At 51.8% G+C, this 13352-nt stretch overlaps 1 protein-coding gene across 1 annotated transcript; it reads left to right on the forward strand.

Moving 5' to 3' along the window:
* The first annotated feature begins 5847 nt into the window (after positions 1-5847).
* Positions 5848-12039, forward strand: ZBTB17 (zinc finger and BTB domain containing 17). Its single transcript, XM_053451765.1, has 15 exons — positions 5848-5941; positions 6915-7121; positions 7415-7600; positions 7719-7847; positions 8179-8271; positions 8633-9093; positions 9186-9328; positions 9405-9705; positions 9805-9892; positions 10018-10134; positions 10320-10440; positions 10645-10775; positions 10858-11085; positions 11206-11289; positions 11564-12039. Exons 1-15 carry the CDS (start codon positions 5935-5937, stop codon positions 11803-11805), a joined length of 2538 nt encoding a protein of 845 aa, XP_053307740.1. The 5' UTR covers positions 5848-5934; the 3' UTR covers positions 11806-12039.
* Positions 12040-13352: the final 1313 nt, after the last annotated feature.

The following is a 13352-nucleotide window of genomic DNA, read 5'->3' on the forward strand; positions in this document are numbered from 1 at the left end:
GTTCTGCCGCGGACTTCTTTGTCTCTTTTGTGGAATTTCCCAGTTGTTGACTTTTATTGTTACCCCAGAGAATTGTTGGCCTCCGCGGTAAAATTTAGCGAGTCTCCAAAAACATATGGAACGGCAGATAAGGAAAAAATGTTTAAAGCGGCCGTAACAATGATAAAGCTAAAAATATATACGCAGATTGTCAGGGCCACCATGAGTCTGTTTGCAGAACCTTTAGCCCTGGCTGAGGCTGCTGGGAGTCTCCACGCCTACAAAGGAGAAGAGATAAGTCTACAGGAATAGACGTCAAGTTTTCTGTTAAAAATAATAATTAATGGCCGGATTTCCACAACATTTATTATCCGTGGAAAGGATCGTGTGGTGTGATCCCAGTCCCTGCCACTAGGTGGCAGCGCGCCCCATTCCACGGTTAAGCTGCCCCCTCCTCCGTCTTGGCCCCGGTCCCCTCCAGAAATATCCGGATATTTATAGAGCTGTGACAATGGAAAGAGGAATGAATGTTTCTGCAGCCCGGTTACAAATCCCAGCTCCGAAACCTGAGACGCCCCACCAAGGTCACCTTCAAACCCAGACAAGATGGCAGCTGGGCATCAGGGGCAGTGAATCCTACCCATCAGGGGGCACAGGGACTGGCCTAGGGGGCATACAGATGGCTGTACGGATGGCACGCAGCCCATCGAACTGGTCCGGGAAATATCGATCACGTAGACACCACATCTGGGCAAAATGCTAAATCCCCAACCACCCCTGCAGACATTTAGCATTTTGCCCCAGAATGGCTTGTATTGTCTGGGTAAAAATGCCCTATTTTTGAATACCTATTGTACCCCCACAGGGGTCTGTCCTGATACGGAAACCTTGGCCTGAATGACAGATTACCTGCAGAATAACACACGGGGCAACAGGGGTATTTACAGAACACGCGGAGACGCCGCTTTCTCCCTCTTTCTGTTCTCTCCCGGGTTTGCCCCTCGTAGGGTAGATATGTAGAGGTCTGGCAGGGCGGCTCGGAGGTGAACGTGTTACTGGAGGATGCTGGATGGCAGACGGGTTGCTATGGCCGGCCTGTGATTGTACTGTTTGTATGGACCCAGCTGTCCGACTCATATCAGCTTTCACAGCGAGTCACGAGCGGGCGGCACGACCCAGCCTTTCAGGATGACGGGGACTGCGCAGCCTTATTAGGAGGTTTCGCTGAATTAAACGGATCAGGCAGAGCCGGCGCCGGCAGCACGACATTTATTTTGGGTTTGGGGAGCTCTGGTGCCTTGTCTGCATCGGGCGGGATTAAGACACCGCGGAAGTGCAGCGACGGGGTCTCAACGCCTATAACTCATATGCCAGGAGGAGAGGGGTTAAATTATTGTGGTAAATAAACACGCTACTTTTTTTGGTATTTATTTTAAAACCCAAATTTATTTCCCACACTTGAATTTCTCTAAACAGAACCGGACTCGTTCTCACATTTACAACAATAAGCATTCTGGAAAGGACTGGATGGGCCGCCCCGTTCACACATCGGATGGGGGGTAAAGGGTGACACAAAATCCACTTCTGGATCTTATCTGGGGGCAGCCAAAGCAAGTTCCAAAATACGTTCATCCGGATTCGCCTCCTAATGCGCCCAGCGAGCCTCTGTAACGCCCGGTTATTATTCGGGGTAGAATTTTCCTCCAATCGTCTCCCGGTGATGTCACATTCCTTAGACTCGCTTTGGGATTCATTACCTGATTTTCCGTATTTTAGCTCATACTCGGAGGTGGGAGGGGGGGTGAGCGGCTGGATGGGGTAATTCCTGTACATATGATGCCCTTGTGCTGAAGTGAAGGGCAAACGCCGATCTGTGTTTACTGTAAACCGCAGTAATCCAGGGCAGCTGCTCGCCGCAAGTGATGTCATAATTCACCTGCCAGGTAACCCCCTCGCTTTATGGCAGCAAACTAATTGCTGGGGTCATTGTGGGGGATACTGAGACTCCGCACGGGGCAGTTAATGGCGCTTGACGACTGGTCTCGGCCCAGCCTCAACGTTTTCGGTATAAACTTTGCTGATTTTGTTTTCTCTTCGCAGAAAATTGTACAAAAGCTGAGGATAATCCCCTGTGCTAATAAAATGAGTGGGGGGCAGTTCAGGCGATAGGGGGCATTACTGTGGGGCTGGTGAAATTCCAGGGGAGGGTAACAAAAGAAATTTGAGTCACAGCGACACCTTGTGGCCACATGTGGTACTCCTTGAAGTAATGTAACAGCCCAATGGATACATTTCTTAAAGGGACAGTAACATATTATCTTTTACTGATATATAATTCTATTATATAAATTATCATTCACACAGCGCTGACCATACATATGCTATATAAGGAGAATGACGAGACTAGGACAGACAGCTTACAATCTAGAGGGAGGATCAGATCTACTATTAAAGGGAACCCCTGAATGCGTGATGGCTCCCCAAATATTTGTCTGGGGTCCACGCAGAGCGTAGCGCCAGGAATCCTATGGGGGGTTGGGAAACCTCTAGCAGATTTGGTTTTGGTTTCTATAAATGTATTAGTTTCATTAATTTAGTTTATTAAAAAGTCTTCAGTAACAGGATGGACTCGGTGTAAATATAAAGCACATGCAGCAAAAGACTCCAGACCAAAATTTACCGTCAAATGGATTTATTGGGTTAACTAAAACACAGCAGATTGTCACATAAAGTAACGTTTGTTTCATTAACTTACAGCGAGAGCCAATATATGTCTTATTAACCCCGATATATGCCTCCTGTTTCAGAAGAGTGGCGCATGGCATCCCCCGGTGCGTATCCGCCAGCTGATTCTCCGTATGTTCCTGATATATGTGGACCGTGGCCCTAAAGCAGCACATCGGCGGTAACTGTGCAGGCGGCCCTGGGGGCTCTCTGCTGTCGCCGTCACTCCTTGGCTGTGGGGACGCAGCACGACAGGCTCCGTAGGCAGCGTTTGAAGGATTCCTGAAGGGGTCTGAGCAGCAGAGTGTGGCCTCCAGCCATTTTCCTTTGGGGTGTTTTGGGTGAGGATTGGGGGGTTCTGGAGGGTATTTCTGGAGCGGGCCCTGGTGCATTTGTTGCCCGCCCGGGTTCTGCGCTCGGCTTGCTGTCGGTCTCGCGGGGCAGAAAGCACAGTCTGAGCAGGTGCCTCGAAGCCGTGGAGCGGTTGCGCTGGGCAGGGATCGCCGGCGGTCTGGGGTCTCCGCTCAGACAGATGCAGGCCCCCGTCTGGCAGTTTATCAGGTAGGTATGGTGCTGGGAAGACATGGTGGCTTCTCGTCTTCTGACTGCGCAGTCACAAAGCTTTGGTTCTGGGGCAGAAGGGAACAGAAAAGTCATTTGGTGCGACCCCTGCTGCAACCGGACCCCTTCTTAACTTAGTCTCATTGGGCTAATTATACAACATGCGCTGCTACACAACAATGTAACCTAATGACATGTAACAATGTAACATGTAACATGTGATGTGTCCCGCCGGTGGAGCAGAGGCCGCGCGCATACATACATGCACAACCAGTGAATGGAGGCTCTGTCGCTCCCCAAGGCTTACACTTAGTCAGCGACTAACAACATCCCAGCGGTAACCATGAAACCTGCCACTCGCCATGCGCCAGCTCCATGGTACCTGAAACCCCGGGATTTGTCTTACTTGTACCTTCTAGGTGACGTCGCTGCCTGAATACAGGTGGACAGTTCGGAATAAACACATTCTGTGATGGATAGATTTTTTTTGCTCACATGGCTGTCAAACGTATGTTACACGTATGCGCAGATGCAAGACTTACCGCTTTGGCCAAATATTTGGAAACAGCAGCAATTTTGTGCATTTATCACGACGGATTTCTAGAAAAAGTGACTGGCTTGGGAAAACTCGCATTTCCGCATCCGGCACTCTCATCACTCTCAGCACAGCATGAGACAGCATCGAGGCTCGCGCCACTCATGCTGCTGGAAGCCGAGTGACGGTGGTCTGGGCTGGGAACAGGTTTGTGATAATCATCCATATTCCGACAAACCGACCCGTCCACATTCTCTGCCTTTAACACTCTCAGTGCCGGAGAGGGGAGCCGTGCAACGCAGCATTCAGCTCGCCAGTCACTGAAAGGGTTAAACGCGGCTTGCTCCTCCGTGGCATAAACTGCTCTCCATCTTCCTTTGGAGCCGGCGGTCCGAACGCAGCGCTCCTCCACCACGGAATATCGTTCCACAAATAAACGCAGAACATTAATAACCGCGGGAACGCTCGCTGCTCTTACCGGCCGCCTCCTGCAGACTGTATTTGAGACACATCGTGGCCCTCGGATGAGGCTGATCCTGCGGCGTCCTCGCTCCGGGCCTTTATGAACCCGGTCCTGGGGTAAGTATCCAATCAGCTGCCTGGATCTGCTCCCTAGTGGCTGCGAGCTCAGCGTGGGGACAGTAATGAGCCGTCGTGGCAGCAGCTGGTGTCAGGCAGATGAGGGCGGAGAGGAGCTCTTTGTATCTGAAAAAGAAACAATTGTGTTTGCGGTGACAACACGGCGACACGTGAAGGACATCGAGATCAGACAACCCCCCAGCCTCATCAGCTGCCATGACCCCCGCCAGAGAGACCGCCGGGCCCCCAGCTCGCTATAGTGATGTCATACACACCTGAAACGGTGACGGCAGCAAACTGAAGCCGTAATCAGAGCGTTAACAATGAGGAGCATTAGACCCCCCCCCAAGGGTCGCTTCCCACTGGAATCCGGCCCCAATGTCACCTTTTTATAAACCCAAGGGCCGCGTATTGGCGGGGGTGATCTGTAGGTGGAAAGGACCGGTGGATTTAACGGGCTGCTCGGACCGTGTACTACTAGGAATTCCTAAACTCTCCTCCTGAATTAGCCCCTACCACCTCTGCTGAGAAGCCCCTTTGTTCATGCCGACCAACCACGCGCTTGCGCTCTATGAATCGGGTTTCTTTTTGTACGTTGGCCGGCATCATGTAGGTCCTCGTCACGCGGCTGAAGCGTAATATTTGTACAGTCGCCGCTCGTAAACCGTGTGAGAAAGTTTAAGGAATACGGCTGCTCTGATGTCATCGAGCCCTGCGAGGAACCCCAACGTGAGAACGTGATCAGTAAATCCGCCAAACTGTCAATCATCCCCAGCAAGGGGAAGGAAGAGAAGCCAACAGGTTGGGTCAGGAGGAAGGACGGGGCTGCAGGCGGTTCGGGGGTAGAGGGTCTCACGGCTCTTCACCTTGCGCAGGTACAGATCGGAGGATCCGGCCGTATTGTGTTTGTTGCACAAACAGTGAGGTGACGGCCGCGTCGCTCCCTCCCCCCCAGGACCCGGCAGCGTCTGGAAGCTGCTCTGTTACATTTTGATGGGTAAACACAGGGCTGTTAGAAGCAGCTCTGGGGCATTAATGTTTAGCGACGTGTCAGCCACGGATCCACCGCAGGAAAGACGCTCCCGTGTCCTGTGTATGTTTCTCTGACCGGCATGTCTAGTCGCAGCACATGCGCCCGCATGCACCTACAATGTGACTGACCCGCAGACACTGATTAAGCCATTTCTTCGCACCCCCGGGCAGTAGGGGCCACGTAACTCTCTTATTGTAATGAGTCATTAGAATGGATTTTATACACAAAGAGCCATTTGTTAGAGGGGTTAATAGTCTGGGGCTAATATGACAGAAGGTCCCTTTAATTCGGCTGCAGTGGGGCCCTTGTTCTCCTCTCAGTCAATCAGGAGCTACGGGCAGACACCAGACACTAACATGGAAACCCTTCAGGCACGTGCGCACTACTTCCGATGAGAAGACGTGACGTAAGCGGAAGTGCGACCGCCCGGAACCTACAGGCTTCCGCCCTGTCTCAGGATGGCGGCGCCCTTTGTCCGGCTGTAGCAGTTCGCTGTATAATGTGACTGCGGCGGGGATCCGGGATGGCAGGTACCGGGTCACCCAGCACTACCCCTAGGGGCAAATCCTGGCACTCCCCGGGGAGGGAGAAGGGCTGTCCTACCCCCAGCCAGACCTTCATTACCCCCTCACACAGGGGCTGAGAGTGAAACATGCTGTGTATTAACACTGACACCCGGGGGGAGGCGCTCACTCGCCCCATCTCTGCGTTCACACTGACATTCGGGGGAGTGAGAGCAATTACCCCCTGCCTGCCCCTCATTGCCCTATTGGGGTGACAGACAATAGTGTAGGGGCAATATGCAGAGGCAGATACCCCCATGACAGATGCCCGAGGTGTAGGGGCAGTATGCTGAGGTGGGTGCTCAACGTATAGAGGAGGAAAAAGTGGGGTCGGCTACTGGGGCATATGGACAGTAAGTGGAAGCGGGCAGATGACAGATTTGAAGGGCAATAAGTGTGGCGTTAGTAGTGAAGGGGCAGCAAATGTGGGCAGAAGTCACAGGTGGAGTAAGCGTGGTTGGACACCCCAGATGTCAAGGCAGTAAGGGGGGTGACACCCTAGGTACAGGGGCAGTTAGGGGCCACACATGGGAGATGATACTCGGGGTGTAGCAACAGAGAAAATTCTTAATGAAGAACCCTGAGACCCTCTTCCTCCTCCTCATCAGATAAACAGGGTCCGCGTGGGACTTTGTGTCGGGTGCGTGGCTGCCGAGTATAGAGATCTATCCCCTTCTGCTGCCCCGCGGCGTTTCTGCATCTGCCCCCAGGGTGCAGGTTAGCAATGATAGCAATGAACACCCTGGTACCGGTACGAGAGGGTTCTGGATACTATAGATGCTTTTTGATTGGCAGTAAATCAATGAGAACAAGCCGGCCAGATACTCGTCCCTCGCGTCCTGCGCATAGTCCGCGCCAGTTCACTGTCACCAGTGGGTATGGTAGAGTGTCAGCTCTTTGGGTGTCCTTCTTACAGTGTCTGGGCTGCTTGTCTCTACAGCGATGGACTTCCCTCAGCACAGCCACCTGGTTCTGGAGCAGCTGAACCAGCAGAGGCAGCTGGGGCTTCTGTGCGACTGCACGTTTGTGGTGGATGGGATTGACTTTAAGGCCCACAAGGCGGTGTTGGCGGCCTGCAGCCAGTACTTCAGGATGCTCTTCGTGGAGCAGAAGGATGTAGTTCATCTGGACATTAGCAACGCAGCAGGTACGGACTGCACATTGGTGAGTCAGTGAGCCGGCCCTGCGTAATGTATGAGTGAATCGGTGAGCCGGCCCCCTATAATGTATGGATACATACTATTGTGTAGTTAAATCGGTGTGATGACTCGGAAGTCTTCCCACTGACGTTACGTATATATTATACAGGTTCACCGCAGCCCTTCTTGCAAGAGCAGCTTCCATTTTCGTAAAGTGAATGGAAGGTTTGTCCGTCGCTGGTCGCGTGTTGGGATACCGTGTCTTCTGTGTACTTCGTTATAAACGTTGTGTGTGTCTCAGGTCTGGGCCAGGTTCTGGAGTTCATGTACACGGCCCGTCTCAGCTTGACGCGGGAGAACGTTGAGGATGTGTTGGCCGTGGCCGGGTTTCTGCAGATGCAGGAGATTGTCAATGCATGCACGGCTCTGAAATCACTGAGCATGCCTGCGGAGGAGAGCGCCCTGGAGACACTCGACCCCGGCCAAGGTACGGTTCTAAAGCTCTTCCCCGTAAAGGCGGCAGGAACCCCCAGCTGGGGTCTATAAGAAGTGCGGCCGCGGAAGCTAAGGGGACGTCGTACTAACGAACAGAATACCTTTTCCAGGAGAACTGCTTCACGTAGATGGAGAGCTGGCAGCTCCAGCCGAGGACGCGGCCCTAGTGGTGGAGGCGAGTGTCACTGTGCCGGTGATTTACCAGCCTGGCAAGGATGGCGCAGGAGCCCCTGGAGAAGGTGAGGTGTACAGATGCTCCCAGCCGGCATCGTGAAGGGATGGAATGGCCGGCAGGGCCCTTAGCGAAAGAATGAAACGTTTGAATGTGGTGTTAACCAGTCTGACCGCGTTCCGCAGAGAACACGCGGTATTCATATATATTTCATACATTCCCTGACGCATGAAAACGTTTATTGTAAGAAGCATTGCCCGGAAAGCGTTTTCTGGAGTACATCTGTTTACCGTCATGGCCTCTCCATGTGACCCAGTTCTGCCCGCACAGCCCCCGGGGGGTCGGGGGTGACTGTAACCGTCTTGTAACCGTCTTGTAACCGTCTGTATCATCCCCAGGCCTCGCAGCGAGTAAAGCTGATCTCTGCATAGAGCGACCGGCCATGCCTGAGACCAGCAATACCGAGGAGCAGATGCTGAGCCCGGAGGAAGGTGGGTCTGCTGCCAAACAATATTATGGCCCTTTAACCTGATTTACCGGCCCCTAGATATGTTATCTCTGTGCCTTCCGCTGCCATTCACCCCTTCCTTGCTATACTTGCTCTCAACTCTTGGGAAAGGTCGACATTCCTGCTTTCCGCCTGCTGATTGGTTCCCCAGTAAGGTCTGATGGGGGTTAATTTAGTGGCCCCTCGTGTCACTTCAAGCTGCACTTGGGTCTAAAAGTGACAGCGACGAGGAAGACGCATTATGGAGAGAGAATGGGAAAGGGTCCAGTTATCGGGGCGAGGGGTTTATAAGGGGGTGCTTCGTGCGATCGGCTTCAGGAAATGTTTGTGGAAATATCTTGCAGACGTTGAAAGTAGGAGTGAGAGCATCAAAGCAGGAGATCCGATAAATCAGACCGCCTGGCACCCGGGTTCTGCAGAGAAGACGGATCCGGTTTCTGAGGTTACAGAAGCACCGGCAGGGCAGGAAAAAGAAGCAGCCGCCGGCAATCCGCAAGAACTCGAGTTGATCTGTGAGCAGGAGGGCGAGAATGCCATCTCCCAGGTAGAGGAAGGGGGCAAGCCATCTCTGCCGGGAGAAGGATCTCTGGAGGAAGAGGAGGAGGAGGACGACGACGACGATGACAGAGCTGCTGAGAGAGACCCTTCAATGGAGAATGAGGAGAGTGTTGACGATAATCAGTCTGCAGCCACTAATTCTGATGAAGGTACGTCGGTGGGATATCGCCACTTGCGGTCGGCAACGTTGACTTACGGCGATCGCAGCGAGACCCGGACGTACGGCCCCATCACCCACAAATGTGAGGTAGGTCAGACAGACGGCCCGTTGGGACTGCTTGTGTCTCGTGCGGCTGTCGTGCCATTCCTCACTCGTGGATGTGTCTTTGTGTCGTCCAGTACTGCGGGAAAACGTTCACGCACACCGGGAACTACACGCGACACGTGCGCACCCACACGGGGGAGAAGCCGTTCACGTGCCAAGAGTGCAACAAAGCCTTCTCTGACCCGGCTGCCTGCAAAGCCCATGAGAAAACACACAGGTAATCACCGCTTGGCACGCGGGGGGGGGGCAGCGAATGCCGAGGCAGACGGGTTACCTTCTGTTTTTTCCAACAGCCCCCTGAAGCCCCACGGCTGCGAAGATTGTGGGAAGAGCTACCGGCTCGTCAGCCTACTGAACCTGCATAGAAAGCAGCATACGGGCGAGCTGCAGTACCACTGCAAGGACTGCGGCAAAATGTTCAGCACGTCCGGCAACCTCAAGAGACATTACCTGGTTCACAGCGGGGAGAAACCTTATCAGTGCGAGTACTGCAACAGACCCTTTTCTGATCCCACCTCAAAGATGCGGCACCTGGAGACACACGACACCAACAAGGAACACAAGTGCCCGCACTGCGACAAAAAGTTCAACCAAGTGAGTATGAGTGAGGGTCCCACCGGTAGGAGTAGGGACGGACGGGGATTGTTTGATCTTGGTGTACGTAATATGTGACCCGCGTGTTTGCTCCCGCAGCTTGGCAACTTGAAAGCTCACCTAAAAATTCACATCGCAGACGGACCCCTGAAATGCAGAGAGTGTGGGAAGCAATTTACCACCTCAGGTAAATAAGCCAAAGGGGCCAAGAGACCGGTCGGGCAAATACCCCCCCTCCCCTGGCCTCATTACTCCGTCTGCCCCTGGAGCGGAGGGGGCATCAAAATCTGTATTTTATCCTGTCTTTCGCAGGGAATTTAAAGCGACACCTTCGTATTCACAGCGGAGAGAAGCCATACGTGTGCGTGCACTGCAAGCGCCAGTTCGCCGACCCGGGAGCTCTGCAGCGGCACGTCCGCACGCACACAGGTACTTTCATTCACGGCCACGGGATTTAAGTCTTTTTTTATTTATCATTGTTACATTGGGGACGGGCTTGCTAAGCAGTGCTATATGTGGGCGAGGGTCGAACACGCAGATGATACGCTGTCGTCCTTTAATATGCCGTTAATATGCCAGAGCTTTCAGGTTCTCGTTTTTATTTCACTTGAAAGGGGAGAAGCCGTGTCTCTGCATGATCTGCGGGAAAGCGTTCACCCAGGCGAGCTCGTTGATCGCTCACGTGCGGAAACACACGGGGGAGAAACCCTATGTCTGCGAGCGCTGCGGCAAAAGGTGAGGCTTCGGCGTCATGGGCAGGGCGTTCGATAAAGACATGGAGTCGCACGACTACCCTGTGCACGTGGGATGTATGGAAGCAGTGGGGCAGCTGACATCATTAGCGTGCGTGTGAATGAATTACAGTGTAATCTAATTAAATGTAATTTTAGGTTTGGACTGGAAGTGAGGTTTTGTTAAATAATCTGCTTTGTCTCCCAGTTTTGTCCAGTCCAGCCAGCTTGCGAATCACATCCGCCATCACGACAACATCCGGCCGCACAAGTGCAGCGTGTGCAGCAAAGCCTTTGTAAACGTCGGAGACCTGACTAAGCACGTGATCATTCACACTGGTGAGCGGACGCGACATTCTCACACGCACTCTGCGTGTAAAGCTCTTAGAAATTTGTGACATTGTGTTGTTTGCTTGGCTAGGAGAGAAGCCGTACCTCTGTGACAAGTGTGGTCGTGGCTTCAACCGGGTGGACAACCTGCGCTCTCACGTGAAAACTGTGCACAAGGGCAAGGCTGGCATGAAAATGAAGCATCACGGGGACGGTGACATGGATGAGGAAGAGGTTAATGTTGTGACAGTGACTTCTGGTGAAATGGTCACGCTGGACACCGAAGCTCTTGCACAAACTGCTGTCACAGAACTCACCGGTGAGATAAATGGTAGCCAGCGATTCGTGTAAATCTAGGACTAGGCAGCACGGGGCGGCGGGAGAGCGATAGATCACAGCAAGGACTGGTCTCCATCCATAACTCTATCTGCTTTTCCAGTGGTTCCGGTCACGGATGCGGCTGATGAGACGGAGGCACTCAAGGCAGAGATCACCAAGGCCGTGAAACAGGTTCAGGAAGCAGGTAAAAATCACCATTAACCCCTTCATCCCATAGATGTCTTTTTTCCTTAAACGTGCACAATAGTTGGTTAGTTTCTAAACGATCGAGTATTATGTCCACCTTGGCTTCATTGTCACAATTACTAGCAGGGGGGCAGAGCTAGAACGTTAGTGAAAACGTCACATCCTTGTATGCAAAGCAGCTTATTTGCATATAAGGCTAGGCTGTGATGCTCCTCGAGGTTCCTCCGGTGCCAGGAATGAAGGCTTGTGCTTTTTTTTTTTGTCTCTCGCAGACCCCAACACACAGATTCTGTACGCGTGCGATTCCTGCGGGGATAAGTTTCTGGACGCCAACAGCTTGGCGCAGCACGTGCGGATTCACACGGCGCAGGCTCTAGTCATGTTCCAAGCAGACACAGACTTTTATCACCAGTATAGCGCCCCAACCACGTGGCACGCAGAACAGGTCATACAGTCCGGGGACCTGCTGTCCGATCAGCCTCAGTCCATGGAGTGCCAGGGCCCGGTGGAGTAGACGCCGCGTCGTCCCGGACGGGAATCAGCCGCACCACGTGCTGGAGAAGTGCTGAGCAAAGCTACAAAGCAGCTGTAAAGATGTATTTGTGAGAAGATATTGGCCTGTACCAGTGCCCTTATGCATTAAATATTTTTTAATGGGTCTGTGATGACTTCTTGTATGACATTATATAAACCCCATGCATCGTTCCTGGAGGTGATAAGATTACAAAATAAAGAGGTTTTTAGATGACCTCGTGCATCGCTCTTTGTTTTGGCGACTTGCTGCGTGGTAAGCAGGTAGTGTAACTTACGTGGTCAGCCATTAAAGCATTTTAAGTTGTGTGGAAAAAAAACCCCACCAAATATGGAACAATTACACCACTTAAAACTCATGGGGGAAGCCCCACTATTGTGCAGGTAAATCACAAAGAAACTGGTGTTATCACTATAGCAACTGTAGGGTTGATTAGGTTTGCAATGGTAATAAGACCACGTTTTGCCCAGAAATGATTCTGTGCCAGTCACTGCTCCGTGGGACTCGGCCACCAGGAAAGTTCTTTATTATAAGCTAGCCCCGGTGAACATTGATTTTTGTTTTGAAGTCACCGTGTTGGGGCAACAAGGTCACAAAACGTCACAAGTTCCCGCCATGTGCTGGATGCACGTCTGAGAGACGAGCCACATCATCTATACCAATTCACCAGCAAGCGGATGGGCCGTTCCCTGCGTTTTGGGATTTCTCAGCGACAGCTGTCCTGAGCGGGCACTGTGGGGTCTGAAGCCGGTACCGGCCGAGCAGCACCCCGATCGGTGCCGTGACCTCCAACAGGAAAGGCATTGAGTTAAACCGGTTACATTTCCAGACCCCGCATTGCACAAGCCCCTCACAACAGTCATTCAACGTTTAGAGACTTCAGGCTCTCGCACCGATGCCCATCAGCGCCACCCCCCACAGCCTGCATATTATGGTTAAAGTCGTGACAGTGGAACCTCGCCTTTAACCCCACATTTACAGAGGAAGAATCCCACTTCATGCATTTAACGTTAACACGTATTTTTTTTTTTTGTTTTTTTAATAAAGTTTGTAATCCAATGGACACACAAAAACAAAAAAACTTCAGAATGGGGAGGGAAGAAGATTCCATAAATTAATAGGTGTCAGCGAAAAAAAAATATAAAAGGGAGGGACATGAGGGCATTAAAATTCTTTTGTCCGTATGTGTGTAACACTTCCACACAGATTGTGATGAGCAGTTAATGTCTTAATGAAAAGCACTTACAAATGAGGGACGATACGTCTGTATGAAAATAAGATTTTTCTCTGAAAACACATTTTTGGCACAGATTAAAAAAATGTATGTCGAGAGGGGGGTTGGATTTCTTTAAAGTCAGTATTATATATATTTATATATAATATATATTATATATACTTATATACACACACCCATGGAGTTCTATAACATCCAAGGAGAGGAAACTGATCTCCCTTTGAAAGGTTTCCCATGTAAACTGTACATCCCAAGCGAAAGCAGAGACGGGAGAGACGTCCGGGAGCCGTTCACT

Source organism: Spea bombifrons, chromosome 12 (assembly GCF_027358695.1).
Source record: "Spea bombifrons isolate aSpeBom1 chromosome 12, aSpeBom1.2.pri, whole genome shotgun sequence".
Classification (NCBI taxonomy): domain Eukaryota; kingdom Metazoa; phylum Chordata; class Amphibia; order Anura; family Pelobatidae; genus Spea; species Spea bombifrons.

Excerpts from the sequence above, each read along its gene's own strand:
- ZBTB17 (XM_053451765.1), top strand. Across the intron at positions 9,893-10,017 it reads GAAGCAATTTACCACCTCAG|GGAATTTAAAGCGACACCTT; the intron begins GTAAATAAGCCA and ends TGTCTTTCGCAG. Across the intron at positions 10,135-10,319 it reads GCACGTCCGCACGCACACAG|GGGAGAAGCCGTGTCTCTGC; the intron begins GTACTTTCATTC and ends TTCACTTGAAAG.